The following is a 19,996-nucleotide window of genomic DNA, read 5'->3' as shown; positions in this document are numbered from 1 at the left end:
AAGAGTAAAGGAAGCTGTCTTTTTCTGCTGGTAGTTGGTGTTTTGGAAACTGCTTGAAAGTTTGAGAAGGTACAGGACTGAATTTGCAACATGACTAGGTGGCCAGTTCTGCACTGCTGAAGTGGACTTTATTTGCTTCAAGCAATTGAGTACAATGCCTGAATTGGTTGTTTTACCCCACCATGCTCATTTATGTAGGAAATAATGGACCCAGATCTCTAGAGTGTCTATCACCATAAACTAAAGTGGTGAAGAATAAGAAGATGCTTTGGTTTTGAACAATGCAAATATTACTTGAATAAGCTTGCACTAGCAAAATTTAAATTGCAGCTTATTTCTCCAAATACCTAATTTGAATTGGCATGAGAAATCTTAATACCTGTTCTTGGAATCAAAAGTTGATATGAAATATAGACTGTGCTGGGAAGTGTAAGGTGGTAATGTTGTCTAATAAAATGTGGATTTAAAATATTTGGGGTTTTTTTTGAATGACTTTCATGGGGCATATTGAAAGTCTGAACTTTTGCATGTATCCTGTCTGAGGTTTTTCCAAGTCTTTGAGCTACTTTAAGTTTACTGTTTTTCATCTTCTGTGTCTGATAAGGATTCTTTTAGAGCCATTGAACTGAATGAGCATTCAGTAGAGAAACAGTACATCGGCTTGTCATTAAGGTGAGGAATAGAACAAATTGTTGTAGAAAAATGGAAGTTTTTGTGAAAGCTAGTAATAAAGGGATCTTGGTTTAATTGTATGCAGCTTGTACTGCCTAAAGTGTGCAAAGCTTCTTGAAACAGGGAGGTCCTTCTAGCTTCTCAGATTTCTCTGTGAAGTGGTGCTGAAGTTACCTCTGTGATGTTTGCCTCCATCCAGTCCTAATACTGTAATGGGGGAGTAGTAATTCGTCCTGATGTTTGCATGTTTTAACACAGCGTGGTTGGGCGTAAAGAAGCTTAAGGTGTCCAGGGGTTGTCCAGAGCACTGTATTTTGACATGTGTTGTTTTGATTTCAGGTAAAAGTAAAGAAGCAGAGATAAAGAGAATAAATAAAGAACTAGCAAACATTCGGTCAAAATTTAAAGGTAAGTGACTTGATGATACTTACCTATACATGTTTCTTTGCATGACATTCTTCTGTGGTTTTTTTCTTTTGTTCTTAAATGTTTAGATGATTTTTCTTTTTTTTTTTTTTTGTCAATTGCTGATGCAAGCAAAATGCTAGAGCAGGCTGTTAGAATAACTATTGAAAATATTCTCTTAACTACAGAACTTCCTGATAGTCCTGTGATTCTTGGCCATAACAGACAACTCCCTCATATATAAAAGAATTGAGCTACTGTTCATAAACTTTCTAATGCTTTGCTTCCTAACCATGTGACCGTTCAGCCTGTTTTCTTCCAGAAGGCCATGAACTAGTTTGAAGAAATATGGGTGGATGTCATTATTTCCAGTAAATGAGAATCTTTTTTAAACTTCTCCCCCACCTGTGTGCCTTTAGGGAAGTAATGGGTTAGGCTGTCTTCTATCAGAATTATGATAAAAACATGTGGTTGCTGAAGCCATACATCTTGACCGCTCCCATAAGTAACAGTAATACAAATTACTCAAATGAAACAAGGGATGTGCAGTGTCTAATTCCATCCTCATGCATTCTAAGAGACAGCAGTTCACTTTTAAACAACACTTGAGAAAACTCATGCTGTAACTGTATTCAAATTGTGTATGTGGCCTCAAATTTTAAAGATTCTGAGGGGCAATCGAAATGCTTTTGAATGGAGTTCTACCAATAGTGGCTGTGGCAAACATGGTGTTTAAATAGATATGGGGCTGTGTGTGTAGCTAGATAAGGTAATACAGTGTGGAGGCTGTATATGTGACTTCCAGATTGCTGTATTTGGATTAAACCTGTTTACCTTAGTTATCTATCCTATCTATTTGGAATACTCAGTGTGCTACAAAGCAAGCGGTATATCTCTTAAAGGCATATGAAGACCTGCAAGAACTTGAGTGTCAGCAGCAGCTTGAAAGAGAAAACATGACCATGGTGCAAGACACAAGTATAAAAATTTCTTATAAATTGGAAGCTATCGCATGCCTCTGCTAATGTTTTTCTCTTAGAAATTTCAGCGTACTTTATCCGGACTGGTAACTTAATTTGCAGGGTAACTGAGGAAACTTTAGTGACTATTTTTCTACAGTAAATAGGAAAAGGAACTTTCATTTAGTCACCTCCCTATGCTGTCACATTGTTTTCCTGTTCCTTTTAATTCTAAAGCTTCCGTCTAATGCTGATGGTGATCTGATTTTTGCCAAAAGTAGCAGGCTTTGCATAGTCGTTCTACAGACTCTTCTCAGTCACCCAATTGAAGTCTAAAACTCGAGTCCCTTTTCTAGACAGTGACTTGCAGATACTGCCTTCATTTACTAAGTATGAGCAGCTAGCACATAGTTCAAGGCACTAGAAACCTGTGTCAAGAGTGATAACCATTTTTCTATATGTTCAAAGTGGATCATTACATCACCTAGTAAATGTAAGCATAAAATTACACCTCTTTAAATAAAGCGGTTTAATCTCCAAGCAAGAGCTATACCAGGCAACTGAACCATATCCTTCAGATAAAGAGGCTGAGTTTATTTGAAAACTGTTTAAGAAGATTTTGTACACTTAAATTTATTCAAAGTTTTATGTTACTCTGCCTTTTAACTAATTTCATTAAGTTGATTTAATCTGAATGATACAGCCACAAAGACTGCTTGTTTTCTCTTGGTGATAGTAAAACTGCTTGCTGTCAAGATAGCAACATTATTGGTTATCAGATGCTGCTGAAATTTGTCTCTGCACCTAAATTCTCAGTTATTTAGTCAAGACTGCATTTTCCAGAAAGCCGCATATGGCTTTCCCTTTAAATATATTAAGTATTCCACCTATGCCATTTTGTCATCAAAAACTAGAACTAGCTGGAAACCTTGCTACAGTCATACTAACACAGAAATCTAGTTCTTTCAGCAACTAACTTCAGGCTACACCATTGTTTTATGTTGTTGGTGTGGTTTTTTTTGTTGTTTTTTTGGGGGGTGGGTGTTTGGTTTGGGGTCTGTTTTTTTGGGTTTTTTTTTTTTAATCTTGATTTAGTTGATGGGCAAGCTTTAATTTGTTTGCAAAACGTAATCAATTTTTCACTAATGAAACTGGAAGCTTTCATCAGGCTAAGTCTTCAGATTGCAGTGAAGGTCTGAAAACTTCTAAAGGCATATCAAATGAAAGTTATTGAGGCTTCTGCAGAGCCTCGCTACCTACTGCATATTCCAGTATTCTTGAAGCATGAAGGAGGTTCTGTCAGACCCGCTCACCTCACTGCTAAACATGTTGTAAAGGAACACAATAAAGAATGGCAGAAAAGTTCATAATGGTTAATGCTGTTTCAGTACTGACTTGTAGGGATACAGTCCAGTTCTTACTGTTTGGCTGTGATCAAATCTGATTAAGTAATCTTCTTTAGATACTAGCCCAACTCCTTATGTTTGCATCATACAAGAGAAGCTATAATCTGCAAGCTCAAACAGGGAAGCTTGATTCAAACTTCTCTTCCATATGAAATCTAAGCATTCTACTAAAAATCATAGCCTACATGTTTTGAGTAACACAAACTCCATTTGGTTCCATCCACATGCACTGACCTGCATACTTCTGAAAACCTGTGAGTGTGAAAGAAGTGAATCTGAATTGTTTTGGTACCACAGCAATCAATTCAGACTTTAATGCTAATAATAGTAATGACTTCTGAGTGCACTTCCTGGTGAAGTGCAGCAAATCCTATGTGGGGAGATCACAGAATGAATACTGACACAATTCATTGTTTTGTCAACATCTGCTATCCTGAGTCTTGTGCTGTGAAGAGTCTATGAAGGTGAGTTCAGAAGGCTGCGAATATCAACTCTAGTGAAAGGCTGACTAACGCAATAAGAGCTAGTCTTCACTGTTCTTTTCTGTGAATGTCTACAAAAGCATCAGTATAAGCCACTGTATTAATAAACTTCTAGAAAACTTGGCAGTAATTAAGCTCTAAGCAAACTGAATTCTGTCAGAAAAGCGTCCTCTGGTTAACAGAGGTAGTTTGTGTTTAATTTAACCTGTGTTTAATCTTGTGTGGTACAAGAGCTGCTGATAGTACAGTTCATAAACTTACTCAGTTCTGTTCTTTGGGTTTGTAAGGTATTTTGTGGCTCTAGTACAAAGACAGTTAAAAGTATGTACACAGTAAACCCTATATACATCACAGTTAGTTGTGATGTGGGGGACAGCTGACTGTAGGAAAGTTGGCTGAGTAGAATCATGAATTGGCAATGATCAGAGAGTAGAGGTGCTTTCAGCAAAGTAGTGCAGTAACTTTACTCTGCATACCTTGTGTAGCATCCTTTAAGCGGAGTTTAAATAGCATTGAATAAATACCAGTGTCTGCTCATACAGTGGCTTGATTGAAAGATGACTAAAGTTTCCTGTAAGCTGATTTTCACTATGGCTACATCATTACTAAATTTGTATGGTTTTTAAGTGAAAAATGTTGCTGAAGACATTAACTTGGTGTAGCCTAAATGAAAACTGGACATGAGTGTTACAATTTAGAAGAAGCTGAGTTTGGAAAACTTGTTATGTATCTGGTTGAGGCGTTGAGAGTGCAAGGAGAAGATAGCTGTGTATCTTTCTGCTGCAGGAGTTCTGCATGGGCTTTGTGCTGTGTGGTTCTCTGTTGCAGGAGTGCCTTGTAAAAACAAACACACCTTCATAATGCATTTTATTTTTGGTTTAAGTGGACATCATTTGGTTGAATCCAGTTTCTTTTCATGTAGCTCTGACTTCTAAAAATATTTTGGATTAAAATAGCTTTAAAATAGTTTGGATTAAGACAAATGTATGCCTGTGAACTTAAGATGGAGTCCCTTGCCAAATAATTAGGGGGAGAACTGTTGCCGTGGGTTAATCACCTGACCGGAGATGTGGCTGTTGGACTGGCTGCATTGCTATAACCAAAGAAAAGTCTGACTGTAAGAAGCAATGCTGGCAGTAGTGCTTCTTGACACAGATGTGTTCCTGTTTAAGACTAGCATAAGAGACTAGTATACCACAGGTATCCTTTACAATCTTCAGCATACTCCTGTTGCAGTATCCAGACCCTGACCCCGTATGGCTTACAGGATGTATTCTTGCACTGTTACAGAGAGAGGCTAAGTATATTTCTACTTTTGTTCTATCATGCAAGTAGCTGGCAAGCCTGTCACCCAACTTATGTGTGGGTAACCTGCTATCTAAATACCCTTGTACTTAACAGGCTTTGATGAGGCTGCACATCCCTGGAAAAGTCATGCTTCTCCTGAACTAATGGAATGTACACCATGGCTTTGGGTTCTGATCTGTCTTCTGTGCTCCAAGCTCAGAAGGAATCTAGAATCTCTGTACTTAAGGTGACTTTGTCTCTTGTTTCAGCATGAGGAAGCACTGTTGCTGAGGTCAGTGTGTCCTTGACGGTTGCTTTAAATGCTTCTGCATTAACTGAGATAAGATGCATGTAGTAGAGAGAAACTACACCAGTGTGATAAAGCAGAAGCTGTAGGAATCGTATGGAGAAATACTGTTGCTTTTGTTTTACATGTTCATGCTGTAAGCTGATTTTGCTCCCATGCTTGAGCTAAACTGAAAATCTGGCTGCCAGAGTAGTAATTGCTTTGTGAATGAGTGGAAAAAGTACCTGGTTTGTTTAGTTGTCCCATCATTTTGATTTCTCAGTCCACAAATTCAGCTCTAAAGAAACTGACCACAAATCTACAAGCTGTTTTTGCAGTCAAAAGAACTGCTCTCTGCTTGATTGAGGCTTGTTCGTTTTTTTTCCATCTGGCATTAGATTTTAGTTTTGTTCTGATTGCTTAATAAGGTTTCTGTTGCAAGAGTGGCTGCTAGATTTCAGACATGCTGGTGTATCTTAGCTTTGGCTTGTGCAGAAGTGCTCCAATATCAGTTGATAATTTCTGCTCCCTCCCCCCCCCCCCTTTTTTTTTTGTTTGTGGGATTTGGGTTTTGTGGGGGGGTGGGGTGTTCTTGTTTATTGTTGGTGTGGGTTTGGTTTTTTTTGTTCTTTTTTGGGGGGGGGGTAGGGGGTTGTTTTGCTTTTTGGTTTGGCTTTTTTGGTTTTGTACTTCAGCTCACTTGTTCTCTGAAATTCAAGCAAGTCTTCTCTGTTGTCCCAAACTGCATAGTATCCCTTTGCCTCTGAATTTTTAAGCAGAAGCTGTGCTTCAGTACATAGGTTTCCTGGCAGGCAGTGAAAGTGTAGCTTTGGATCTGTTTAATCACACTGTCTTCTGATCCTTTAAGAGACTTGAAGGCAATTGGAGAGTAAAAGAATAAAGTGTCTTCACTAACAAAGTGAATTATTGGAGGTAAAAACCAGGCTTCAGGTATCACCTGAGTTGTAGGTCTGCTCTAGTAATACTCTGTTCTGGTGGTAGTAGTATGGTAACGAAACACTAGCTTATGTATTTGTATCGGTTGTCTGCCACAGATATTCAGCCCTTTATTTAGAGAGCTTGGACTGTCACTCTTATGGAAAGACAAGTCTTGTCTTGAAGTGTAGATACATTAATAAAAAGCAACTTTGTTTTTCTAATCCTCTAAGGTAATAGTAGACCTTCTGATTACACTATAACACTGGATTGCTGTCAACTGCATGAATGTAAGACAGTGTCACCTAGGAAGGAGGCAAGGACTCTGAATGCAAAGAAACACTTAAGGGTGTTGTCCACTCTGCCTTGCATAAGCCATTACTGCAGTTTTAAAAGCTAAGATTGTCTTGTCTCTTAAGTTAGTAATCAATCACCTGGGTGCTAGTGAGATGAGACTTGTCAGGCTTCCTTACCCTGTATGCCCTCCTGCCTGCTGAACTTCCTGCAGGACTAGCCATCTTCTTTCCCTGTCTGGCTAGTGACAGGCTCTATAACTGCAGCAGGATAGTTTTTAGGTATACTGAATTAGATTCAAAGCAGGTTCTATTTTTTAACCAGTGGTCCAAATTAGAGATAGAAAGTGCTGCCTGGGAATGAGAGGGTCCTGTAAGGCATTTGTGCCTTATTTCTTTTTGGAGAGCTGCATAAAAGAGATCCATGAGCAAGAAAAAATAAAACTTTCCTGTTGAAATAGTAAAGTGATGCACAAAAATATGGAAATGGTAATTCTTAATGCTATTTGATGATTGGCTGTTACTAATTTATTTCTTAGAAAAAAGATTAATAAACTTTCTAGGGCAAACAAGTAACCTTTGAAATGCCCACTGGGCTCAAAACCTGCTGACGTGTTCTGAACCCTTCCTGTTTCTGCTGACTTGATTTGCAGTACTTGCAAATGTTCCTGAGAGCATTTAAAAATGAGCTGAGTTAAAAGAAATTATTGTTTGTTGGAAGTAAAGATAACAGGACATTTGAATTTTCCTTCTGCTCCTGTTCGGATGTTTGCTTGAGGCTCAGGGAAGCTGTCCTGTTTTAACACTTACACAATGAGACTTGTTACTTATGTTAAAAATAGAACCTTTATAGCTCTTTGTAAATGCTACAAGGGAGGGAGATGAATTGAATAGTTAAATTTGAAATTTCATTAAGAATCTGAATCAAAGAATCCTTCGAAACACAGCTGGAATTAGACAAGTATACTGAGACCTTTGACTGCAGTGTTTTGTTTTTTTTTTTTTTCTCCTCAAATTGCTCAGCTAATTAAATAATACAACATTGTGGGTTTGTAAGTTTTATTTTTTTTTTTGTAGTTCTAGTAACTGTTACTTTGCTTAGTTTGTAAGTTTGCCTGTTACTGAGAACCTTCACATTGCCTTCAATTCTGCATACAAGGGACAGAAGCTTCTAGAAGCAGTTGGTGAACTTACTCATCTTAATAGCAAGTGTTTCAGGTCCTGATTTTACAGTATTGTTCTCTGATAGGACATGATGAAGAAAGAAGTTCAAGATCAAAAATGCTTCAAATACCCCAAGATCCAAGGACCTTGCTAATCTGAGCTCTTAAAATACTAGTGTCTTGGAAGGATGTAATCCTTTAAATAGCTGGGTCATATACCTGAAAAAAGGAATTGCCAAACCATGACAAATACTTAGTTGTGAAAGTTAAAGTGCTTCAGAGTATACATACTTTCATCTGCTTATGATCTTCATTAAGCTATTGTGTTGCAGTATTCTATATTCCCCTCTTCCCTTCTGGTGTCACAAAGTCAACACCAGATTCATTTGAAAAGATGAGAAAATAGGGTTTATACTTGTGACTTGTGTGTTGCTGATGGATTGTGCCCTAACAGGCAATTCAGACGCCTAGTAAAGCAAATGGCCCTTGATTTGTTTGCTGACTCAGCAGGAAAATACCTTATGGCAGCGAAACATAAATGTGACTAGGAAAGAACATGCCTGTGGGCAACTTTCTGCAGAGCTGGCTGTTGTCAGAGGATCTTGACAGGACCTAATATAGCAGGATTTTGCTGTCAGGAGTAGCTTCCATAACGCTGCTTCATGTATCTAAGTAAAATGTGACATGTATTGGCTTCCGTGGTACTGGAAGACCTGAAGGCAGCTTTTCTTTGTGTGTGTTTTTTTTTTTTTGATTTGGTGTGTCTCCATCCTGTCCTGTGTCCCCCCCCCATTCTCATCTCCCCGTCTGTCCCCCCCGCATAAATACAGCTTTAAGATAAAGTTTCTTTTTGTTGCCAACTGATGTCTTATGTGTGCTAGTTAAAAAGAAACAAACCAAACCAAACGAAAAACCACAACATGTATCTAAAGACTCAGAGATTTCAAAGGTGGTGTTGTCCATATTAAAATGGTAGTTGTGTGCCTAAATTAATTTTCTCAGTTGGAATAAAACTAAATAAAAGAAATTTCTAGAGTCAAAATAATAAAGCAACCTCCCCCCCCCAAAAAAAAATAAAGCATAGTTGCAGCCTGTAGGCATAACCTTCTGTTGTCTACTTCAGTGTGCCAGTGTCCTGGGTTCAGCAGTAGCAGTCATTTTTTCTCCTTCTTGGTAGCTGGTGTAGTGCAGTGTTTTGACTTTCAGCTCGGGAACAGAGCTGATAACAAGGATGTTTTGGTTTGGCCAAGGACTTTGTGAGCCTCAAGCTCTGCCAGGGAGGAGGGGAAGCCGGGAGGAAGCAGAGACAGGACACCTGACCCAAGCTGACCAAAGAGGTATTCCATACCACAGCACGTCATGCCCAGGATGCAACTGGGAGTTAGCCGGAAGGGCTGGGGGACTGCAGGGTTGGGGGACTGCAGGGTTGGAGGAGGTATCGGTCGGTGCTTGGTCGGGCTGAGGGGGGCAAGTTATCGGTCGGGTGGTGGTGAGGTGATGTATTCTCTTCCCTTGTAATTTCCTTTATCATTATTATCACTGGTGGTAGCAGTAGTGATTTGTGTTATACCTTAGTTACTAAACTATTCTTATCTCAACCCGTGGGAGTTGCATTCTTTTCGATTCTCCTCTCCGTCCCTCCGGGAGTAGGGGGAGGGAAAGAAGGGGGGAAGTGAGTGAATGAGTTACCTGACTGGGTTTAAACCACGACAGCCAATATTCTTTCTCTTGGTTCACTAACATAACATGGCTTCACATGTTGATGGTAGTGTTCATTCCTTCACAAACTGTAAGTTATTTTTTTTCTTTTTGTTTGTTTGGTTTGGTTTGGTTTTGTGTGTGTGTGTTTTGATTTTTTTTGTTTTGTTTTCAATACAATCAGTGAATGTCCTATAAAGTTCATGGGAGCTGCGGACAGGTGCATGAGGCATGGGAAGTATAACTTCTATACCAGAGGATGAGAACGAAGAAACTTGTATACTATTAAGACTCTTTATTACGTATTTATCTGCCTATTGTATAAATCTGAAGTGCAGCTTGGAGTTTTTTTGTAAGGACAGTGAGTTAGGGATATCTTATTTAAGCTTTACTTTATACAGGTCTAGTCTGGCAGAACTTGCCCATCACTGAGGAATACACACTGATGTGATAGGCTAGTTATTCTGGGTCCAGCATGCACAGGCTTAAGCAGCTTATATATCCTTTTGGGCAGTAACATCTATCAAGGTCGTTTTACCCTGACTGAACTCTAGCATTCAGGCTTGCCTGATTTAGTGGATACTCTTTCATCTCCTGATCTGGTGTAGAAAAACAATGTTCTGCAAAAAGTGTATGTTTACATGTACTACTGTCCTTTGGGAAAAGGAGTAGTCTGTGTAATGAGGTGTAAGCTGTCATACAGATACTGTTCCATATACTGTTCCATGCAGCTTTTACAAGCTTCTAAAATACAGCAAAACTGCAGCATAAGGCAAAACCTATTTAGGGTGCATTTTTCTTCTAAAACTTAAACAGTTGTGAATGCTTTCATTTTATAGATGCTTCAAAGCTCTCATGGTAATCTCATTTCACGTATTCTTTTTCAAGGGTTTGGAATTTGCCTCTATCATTCTGTCCTTCTAAAAAGACTTGCTGTTTTTAATTTGTGGTGATACTGAGTTCTCTACTGTGATGTACTTCAGGAAGTGTGTTAAGACCTTTTACTGTGATAAGGATTTGATAACTGGTTTAACAAGAGATCACGTATGGAAGACCTATAGCTGATCTACAGAAACAGGATAATCAAATATGTATGTACTGTCTCAGCAAGAAAATACTTTAAGGACATAGCAGGATAATTCAGGGACTAGATAATATTATTTCTTGACTGTCCTTTAGAGTATACATAATAGTAAATGCAATTGACATGAAAATCTTCAGATTTTGTTTTTCCCTCTAAATGAATTTCACATTTAGATAAACATTTAAAGTAGTATCATGTGAATGTCTTGTTTATTCAGTGACAGCTCAGTGTCGAGTTATGCGTGCATGTTCCTGTCCTGGACCGCTAGGAAGAGCCACAAGCTGCCTGACTTCTATGACTGGGAATAATTTTTTTAAAACCCAGTTGTTTGATTGTCTAACATGTGTTGGTTTATGATAACTTTTCTATGTGTTTAGCACAAAATGATGTAGAGGCTTATAGTCCCTTAAGTTAGAAATGAGTGGATATATTTAGCATTTTGCTCACTGTTGAGTGAATAATGATTGAAATAATATATTTAAAATTTGTGGAATTCAAGTACTGCAGTAGCTGAACCCTCAGTTTGTCCCTCTTCTGAACGGTGATAAATGGTGAATCAAATGTCAATATTAATTATTAGGTAACAACCGTAAGTCTTGTTATCGTATGATATGATGAGGTACCTCAGTGGAGCTAGAGGGGTGGATATAGGAACAACATAGGTTCAATTTTTGTTTCCTTGCTTTCCAGGTGACAAGGCTCTAGATGGTTACAGTAAGAAAAAATATGTCTGCAAACTACTTTTCATCTTTCTCCTGGGGCATGACATTGACTTTGGTCACATGGAGGCTGTAAACCTGCTCAGTTCTAATAGATACACAGAGAAACAAATTGTGAGTAACTTGGTCTCCATAAAAGATAAGCTGTTCTAATATCCTGCCTCAGCTGTATAGTCAGCAAATGATTTGGCTTCATTCCCTCTCACCCTTCCTTAAAGCCTTCATTTGGATCTAGCAGTGATTCTGAAATGTAAATGCCTTTGTGTGCACAGGGAATCTTGTAGTAATTGTGAAAGCTACAATGTGTACTCTGCTTAAAATTATTACTCTTGTTAAGAAACTGCCTTGAGCTTTGCATTAAGAGGTAAGCAGCCTTCTCTTCAAATCTTACTAAGTAAGGTTGAAATGCTGAAATAGATTGATGAAACACTTAAAAACTAATAAATTAGGGTAACACTAAACTTTCTTTTTTGTTTACCTCATTTGATCTCTTTAGCTTTTTGTCTGCTATCCATTTCAGCCCATGTGGTTAGTATTGAAGCAGAACTGTATGTCTCAAAAAATAACTTGTGGCCTTCATGGAAAACATAATTTGTCAGCTAAAGTATTTTCACTTTCTACTGAATCACAGGGCTATCTCTTCATCTCCGTGCTGGTGAACTCTAACAGTGAGCTGATTCGCTTAATAAACAACGCGATCAAGAATGATCTGGCCAGCCGCAACCCCACCTTCATGGGGCTTGCTCTGCACTGTATTGCTAATGTGGGTAGCCGGGAGATGGCAGAAGCTTTTGCTGGAGAAATTCCAAAAATACTTGTAGCTGGGTAGGTATGACTAATACAACAGCAGTAAACCTTAGCAGCAGCATTGCAGCAGCTTGCTGTATGCTTAGACCTATACAGCCCTGGGTTTGCAGTGTAAATACAGTTTCCAGTAACTCAGATACTTTGATATATTTGAGCATGGAGTTACTTCTATAAATGTGCAACAGGGACATTAAGACTGTGTTGGTATCTTGAATAGGGTTTTACCAGCTTTGTTGTGATCCGGTTTTTGTTCTGTATAAATGTGTGTGGTGAACACCCTGAAATGTGTATGTTTTAATTTCCTTATCTCTCCTGTTGGAAAAAAAGAAACGAACCTAAATACATGTTTACACTACAGATTGTTCTAAACTGAATCTCTTATTTAAATGGTCCTGACTTCATAAAGAATTTGAGAATGTTCTCTAGTGTGAGGTTTCTTGCTTCCTCTACTGGCCATGTAAACAGCAATTCCTGTAAATGGCAGATAGTCACCACCAGCTTTTTAACTTTACCTTCGTGTGCCTAGAAGTCTCTTAGAGATCTGGCAAATATCTGGAACTGTAGTTAAGTAAATCTAAAATGAAACTTGTGATTGATTGCAGGGCTAATTTATTTTGAAGTGTAAAATATCCAAGTGAAAACATTGCATTTAAACTCACTTATGGATATGAAATGTTCTGGAATATGCCTGGATCTTGTTTTATAACTAATGACTTATGCAGCATATTATGTTTTTATATTAATGTAAGAACTCAGTGCTCTAAATGCCAAGTACTGGAGCTTACAGGAGTTGGAAATGTGTTTGCTTGTGCCACACCATTTCTTACTCTGTGATGTGCACTGTCTGAGTTGGTGACGAGGAAGGATATAACTTGTTATATACTTGTGGCAAAAGTCTTAAGAAATCTGTTGGAACTCTAGAAGTAGTATCTTTATAATGTCACACTTGAACGCTGCTACTGTTTTGCAGAGCTGAAATGTAGTATGGGCCAGAAGGAGAAGGAGTTAGCACCTGATGCTCAGTGAGTCTGGTCTGACAGAAGAAATAGGTGAATTACAGGATAGATTCTCCCTCTTCGCAGATATGTAATTCTGTGTGTAAGGGTGCAAGTTCAGAGATTTTATGTTCTAAGGCCCTGACAGGGTTGCTGCTGTCCTGTCCTGCCCTTGCCAGGTGCTGTTCTCTATGTAGCACAGGGAAGAAGACACTGTGATGATGAGCCATGGGTTTTGATCAGATTACCTTTAAAAGGTTATGAAAACTTCACTTAGAGTCATCAGTCGCAGAAAGAGCACAGCACCTTCAGTTCAGACTTGTTTGAACTTTGAGATGTGTTTATGTTCTGAGATGAGTTTTCAGGGCCTCATTTCTTCTGTATTTCTCAGAGAATATAAGTAAAATGTGTATGTGTACATGTCATGTCTAAGTGACCTGGGCATAATGAGCACTGTCCTTACATTTGAAACTTTAGTGTTGCTCTCTTAGCTTGCTTATAAGTTGGAGGGAGGGAGTAGGCAGGGAGAGGAGGAATAGATTTGTATTTTGGTTTGGTTGTTGGTTTGGGGCTTTTTCTATGTGAGGTTTTTTGTTGTGTGTTTTTGGTTGGTTGTTTTTTGTTCGGTTGTTTTTTTTTAAACTAAGGTACAATTTCATTTTGTGGAAAATTGGTAAATTCATAAAGACTAAGTGGACTGAACCCCTACTGTGGATGTAGAGGTTTCTGAACATTCAACCAAGATTGTACAGTATAAACTCTCAATGCTAATGCTCTGTAGCCATTGCTTGTACAACATACAAAATGCTTAATTGACTCCCTTTGTGAAAGGGAGTTCATTGAACTAGAATAGTAGCTCTTACAGAAGTCCATTTTTGTGCTAGCAGCATGGATGGCAAGGTGAATAGATTTGTGGGTTGCATGCTTGGTGGTAGCTGGCTGATTTGCTTGCTAGTTGTAGATACTGAAGCTGTTGAGTAGTTAATGATTTGTATCTGATATGCAGGACCTGTTAGGAGATCTAGGTCTTGTTGCATGCATGATAGAGTGTACCTTAACTGTTTGAGTCCATTTGGAAGAAGCTTGTTCTTGTGGTTAGATGAACTTGTGTGCATATAATATATTGCATAAATAATAGATTCATAAATGACTTTCAAATCTGATAAAAAGATGTGAAACATCACTCTAAGTTGCAGAGAATCATTATAGGGGCTACTAGACAAGTAACGGTTGAAAACTTGGCTAGTTAAACTTACTGGACAAAATTAAGAACATCATAGTAAGAATTTAGTGATCTTCTCTCTCAGTTTCTGTTGAAAAGATTCTCTACCTGGCTAGAATGTAGTCAATGCAAAGACTAGCCTAATACTAGCCTACAAGTATTGCTGTGGTTTCATCACTGTCTTTTAAATCCACATTCATGTTGTGCAGAGATACTATGGACAGTGTAAAGCAGAGTGCTGCCTTATGCTTGCTGCGTTTGTATAGAACTTCTCCTGACCTTGTTCCCATGGGAGACTGGACGTCTAGAGTGGTACATCTCCTCAATGACCAGCACTTGGTAAATCAGCTTCCTTATGCTGCTTGGGCCTACTATATAGAGAATGATGTTACTTCTGCTGTGAAATACACTGTTAATTTATTTTTTCTTGAATCTTTCAAGCAAGTGGGTTGCTGTTTTCTTCAGGCTCAGGGAAGGAAATGGGAGCTGTTGTCCTTTTTTAGTTGCTGTGTATATTAATTTTTAGTAAAGTCTTTTAACTTTTTTTTTCTTGGAAGTGTAAGAATGATATACACAAGTCATTTTACTCTGTAAACAAATTAATCTTGTGCCTCACAATCCTAAATCATATTGCATAGATGTAACACTAACCTATTGTTCTAGATTAGAGATTTATTTTGTTTTTCCCCACTGTTTAGTTACTTTATGAAGTAAGGCTGTTAAGACCTGTGCTTCATCAGTAATAAATGTGCCTTAGCCTGCAGTAATATATGATGTTTGTGTTATGAAAAACCATCTCTATGTGGATTGTCAGAATTTTCCTGGATTATCTGCTGCATCCTATTTCTTGTAATCATCCTTTGCTTGTGTAATAAAAGTTTGCATCCAGGCTTTATTTTAATGCAGCTTTGTTATTTTAGATGTACTATCCAAACATGAGACAAAGCTAATAGAAATATAACATTAAATGTTCTGCAGGCATGGCAGTTATGTTGAAAATCCTGTTGGATTTTGAAGATGTGTAATTAGTTTAATTGCTAGCCAAATAAAGGGCTTTTTAATGTGGGGCTTTGCTGTGGGGATTTACTTTGTTTTGTTGTATATTAAAAAATACTTGAAGTGAAAGGTGTTAATGGGCAGTATATTAAACTGTTACAAAATTGAAGGTATTACATTGTTGTTGGTTGTTTTTTTTTTTCTAGGGTGTGGTTACTGCAGCTACAAGTTTGATCACCACTTTGGCGCAGAAGAACCCAGAAGAGTTTAAAACTTCAGTCTCCTTGGCAGTATCTAGATTAAGCAGAGTGAGTCCAATGATAGCCCTGATAATACTTCACGGTTGCTTAATTTACTTGGCTTTCTAGGTCAGGTTAGTTTAGTGTACCATTAAAAGTGAAGATGATTCAGTTTCACTTCATACAGCTGGTTCAGCTAACCTTTTTAACACTTTTTGCTTACCAGGGCAGAAAACTGTATTAGCTTGCCCAAACTTTGTTGATAGAAAAGGAGGATAAAAAGTCCATGAAGGGGGGTACCCCAACTGAAACTTAGTCCAATCTTACGATATGTCACTACACATATAAACTGCTTCTGTGAAGACTACCTGTTCTTTGTTCTGCAGTATAAATATTACTAAAGGTGTTGGCCCTTCTGCTTTAGTTCACTTTGTCATGGTCTTGTGCTAGAATTCCAAGTTCACCAACAGCAGTCAACTATAACACTTTTATTTAGGGCTTCTGCTGGCTGCATCTATGAATTGCTGGACCAAAGAAAATCAAGCTTCCAATTAAATGTTCTGGTATTACGAGATGGTCATCCCCATTCTTAAGAAAAGCAAGTATGCTTTCAGGAAGACACTTCTTAGACTGTATTTGTAAAACTGAATTTCTGTTGCTAGGGAACCTGATGGTTTAATCATAGTATGACAACTTGCACCTAATTAAATGAATTAAACATTGCTATTGGGACAGATCTGTAGGCTTCTGTCAAAGGTAACCTAGTGTTCTTTAGGTTCTTTTCATGATTGAGCATTGCTTCAGTAGCTGATGTCCTGTCTGCTTATTTTACAGATTGTAACTTCTGCATCTACAGATCTTCAGGACTATACATACTACTTTGTTCCTGCTCCTTGGTTATCTGTGAAACTTCTGAGGCTGTTACAGTGCTACCCACCTCCAGGTAATGGAGTGGTCATAATGGTGGTCATCTGTCTTTATGCAGTACACTATCTCCAAAGAGCTGCTGTTCTAGAGTTACCATAACTTGGAGTGCAAGCACATTATGTTAAGACAAGGGTACTGAAGTCTGTGCTCTTGAGTGCTTCAGATTGTTTAAATTCAACAACAGAATTCAAAAGGCCACATAACTTAGAGCAAAGTGTCAAACCAGCATGCATCTTACAAACCAGTTGCAACCGCCATTTTAAATATTCTTTAATATTATCAACTATGTTAAAGCGTTGAAATGTATTACAGTGCAGATCATGTTTGGCTTTTATTTTCAACTGTGGCTTAGAATTCTTTTGCCAACTGTGTATTGGTGGAGGGTGAACTGTTTTTAATGTATCAGAACACTTCAGTTTACTCAGATTTAGGAAGGTGGAAGGCCTAAGGTAGCAATTAGGGTGCTGAGCAAAATGAAGTTGTCCAACGGCTTGTTCTTCTCCAGAAGACCCTGCAGTACGTGGTCGTCTAACAGAATGCCTGGAAACTATTCTTAACAAAGCACAGGAGCCACCAAAGTCAAAAAAAGTACAACACTCAAATGCAAAGAATGCTGTGCTGTTTGAGGCAATAAGCTTAATTATACATCATGACAGGTGAGCTATGAGAACACTTTTGAGAGAGTTTTTTAAGTGAAAAGCTGTGCCTTTGTCTTGAACATTAAATGGAATTTTACTGGGGGAGAAGGGAGGGAGAGCAGAAAGTGGAGTTGCTTGCTAGACTGGAACACAACCACACCAATGGAGTTGAGCAGTATTAATGGACAGTGTTGCTGACACCATATTTTTTTATCACTTTGTTTCTTGCTGCCTTTTTTTTTTTGTTTTGTTTTGAATTGACCCCACCACTCTGATCCAACAGAGATTATTTGCTCACAGTGTCTGATTTTTCATTTCACCAGCAGGGCATTCTAGCAGACACTTTGAGGCATTTTAAGAAATTTCCACTGCAAAAATCATATTCTGTATTTGGATGTTCTCAAACCTATTGCTTTTAACCCTTTCACTTTCTCTCCTCTGCAGTGAGCCAAATCTACTAGTCCGTGCTTGTAACCAGCTAGGTCAATTCTTGCAGCACCGAGAAACTAATTTGCGTTACCTAGCACTGGAAAGCATGTGCACGCTTGCCAGCTCTGAATTCTCACATGAGGCTGTGAAAACACACATAGAAACAGTTATCAATGCATTGAAGGTAAATATTTAAGTGTGCAGTCTGTTTTGAGTGTTGTCTTCTCCCTCTCTCCTAATTCCTTCATATCCCCAATTAGTATAATAATACTTGTGGGCCAAATGAGTTATTCTCAGAAGTCTGCTCTGGGGTTTTTTCCCTTAATCCTGCAAAATCTTGCTGTGCTGGTAATGATAGAGGTCAGCTTCAGTTTATTTCTGCAGCTTGCTGGTAAATCTGATACTTGTGGCTGTTGTAACACTTTGATATGTCCTGAAGCTGTAGACTGAAGTGGAATAAGTCTTTCAAAATGTGGAATTTCAAAGTGGAGAATGCTGGGAAGACTATTATATTACTGTCTTCCTGGTATCAGAAACTATTCCTTCACTGCAGTAGCTTATGAAAAGAGGCAGAGCATATCAACTTCCGCTGCAGGATCAGGAAGTCAAGAAAACAGACACATTCTCTGGTCATGTTTCTCTAAATAAGCAAAAGTCAAAAGAGGAAAACTGATTTGTATGTAAACTTATTTGCACACTTCAGTGTTCACGTGTTTTCTTCCAAGCACATTCTGTAGCATATTATATTTGTCTGACTTCAAAAGTCAAAGCAATCTAGCTGAGCTTCTGTTGATACAAGGCAAGCACAACACTAAACATGCAGGTAGCTGGTTGCTCATTGGCTTGTTGACAGTTTGACAATTTTGGCCGTTTATTAGTGCAGTTGTGGCAGGTGGTCCCAGTTATCCAATGCACAGTGGACCAAAAACTCATTCACCGTAGTTAGTGTTATAGTGGAGTCATCTGTACAAACTCCCCCATCCCTTCAGCAGTTGCACAGATTTGAATATGTGTACTACAGAAACAAAACCTGATTATTTAAATTTTGTAATATTATTTAAAGGTGGGAAGCTGTCTGAGTCTCCAGCGACCTCTTTCTAGGTGACTGAAAGTGAGAATACCGTAAGAAACTCACAGCTTATGTGAAGGGTATATCCAAAGTTCATTCTGTGTCTGAAAGATTATGAAAATGCATTTGTCTTAAATTTAACTGTGGATTATAGTATGTTTCATTTCTTCAGTAAGATGCATGAGTTTTCCAAATAAAGATGAAATAATCTTGACTTGCTGTATGTCTTTTTCAGACTGAAAGAGATGTAAGTGTACGACAAAGAGCTGTAGATCTACTGTATGCAATGTGTGACCGAAGCAATGCCCAACAGATTGTGGCTGAAATGCTGAATTACTTGGAGACTGCTGATTATTCCATTAGAGAAGAAATTGTGAGATATTTATGTTTCCTTATTTTTTCATATCTGTCTTTGGCATCCCAAGTATCATTTATTGATTGGGATGCTGGAGAGCCTGTGATAGAGGTTATTTTTCATGGTGGTTTAAAAAAAATAACCAAAACCAAACAAAATCCCAACCCCGTAAGTTTGTAGTCAACAACAAAGTATATTCTTCATACAGGTCAAACTAATGTCATGGGGGAACCCTTGAAAACTAGGAATTTAAAAAAACTAATCTTTGTTTCAGAGCATTGTATATAAAAGTAATTTTATCAGTACTTGAGTAAATATAATCTCTAGATCTGAGGGTTATGTGCTACTCTACTCAGCTGCTTGATATCTTCAAATATTAGTATGATAAATACTTACTTGTAGATAGAACTTCATACTGTGTATGCTGTGAGAGCATTCTCTCAGTCTAATGATTCCCTAACACAATAAGCTATCATGCCTGTCTCAGCGGATTATAACTCCTTCCTTCCAGCGGGGGGGGGGGGGGAGCAAAACTTGAAATACTTAACAAACTTCCTAGAATGGTAGCCAAAACCTATACTTATGGTATATGGTAATACTTAGCATAGGTGCTAAAGTTTGTTTATTGGAGAAGTTAACATAGGATGCAGTGTTAGTTGATTTATCTGTTGGTTTACTGTCTTGCTGATGTTGGCAATCTACCCTGACTTGGCAGGTAATGTGAATTTTGTTCTGTTAATTTACTACTCTTACGGAAATAGGTCTTTGTAAATACAGCTGATAAATTACGTGGAGGTTTCTTCCTATGCTGATTGTTTGCTTTAGAGTACAGCAATCTTAGTATGACCTGAAAGCCAGCTGTATTTTTGGTGACTGTTGTTTGTGTCTGCTAGCTTGTGTTTCCATTTTTTGTGGATGTTTTTGTTGGG

At 38.2% G+C, this 19,996-nt stretch overlaps 1 protein-coding gene across 4 annotated transcripts in view; it reads left to right on the top strand.

Annotated features, from left to right (window-relative positions):
* Window positions 1-19,996, top strand: part of AP2A2 (adaptor related protein complex 2 subunit alpha 2) — a 48,785-nt gene that overhangs the window by 15,411 nt on the left and 13,378 nt on the right. For 2 of the 4 annotated variants that reach the window (XM_061463152.1, XM_061463154.1), the window contains exons 2-10: window positions 1,012-1,080; window positions 11,362-11,504; window positions 12,022-12,215; window positions 14,624-14,753; window positions 15,617-15,718; window positions 16,484-16,592; window positions 17,085-17,232; window positions 17,659-17,827; window positions 18,948-19,085. In XM_061463152.1, the coding sequence (XP_061319136.1) occupies window positions 1,012-1,080; window positions 11,362-11,504; window positions 12,022-12,215; window positions 14,624-14,753; window positions 15,617-15,718; window positions 16,484-16,592; window positions 17,085-17,232; window positions 17,659-17,827; window positions 18,948-19,085 (1,202 nt within the window). Of the gene's footprint in view, window positions 1-1,011; window positions 1,081-11,361; window positions 11,505-12,021; window positions 12,216-14,623; window positions 14,754-15,616; window positions 15,719-16,483; window positions 16,593-17,081; window positions 17,233-17,658; window positions 17,828-18,947; window positions 19,086-19,996 lie in introns of all 4 variants that reach the window. The other 2 variants (XM_061463151.1, XM_061463153.1) reach the window with 1 other exon arrangement.

Source organism: Pezoporus flaviventris, unplaced genomic scaffold, assembly GCF_033815535.1.
Source record: "Pezoporus flaviventris isolate CSIRO_AGI_PZ_B2104156 unplaced genomic scaffold, CSIRO_AGI_Pfla_v1 ptg000036l, whole genome shotgun sequence".
In the NCBI taxonomy this organism is placed as follows: Eukaryota; Metazoa; Chordata; class Aves; order Psittaciformes; family Psittacidae; genus Pezoporus; species Pezoporus flaviventris.
The sequence above is the reverse complement of the archived record's forward strand: the minus strand, read 5'-3'. Positions and strand labels throughout refer to the sequence as shown.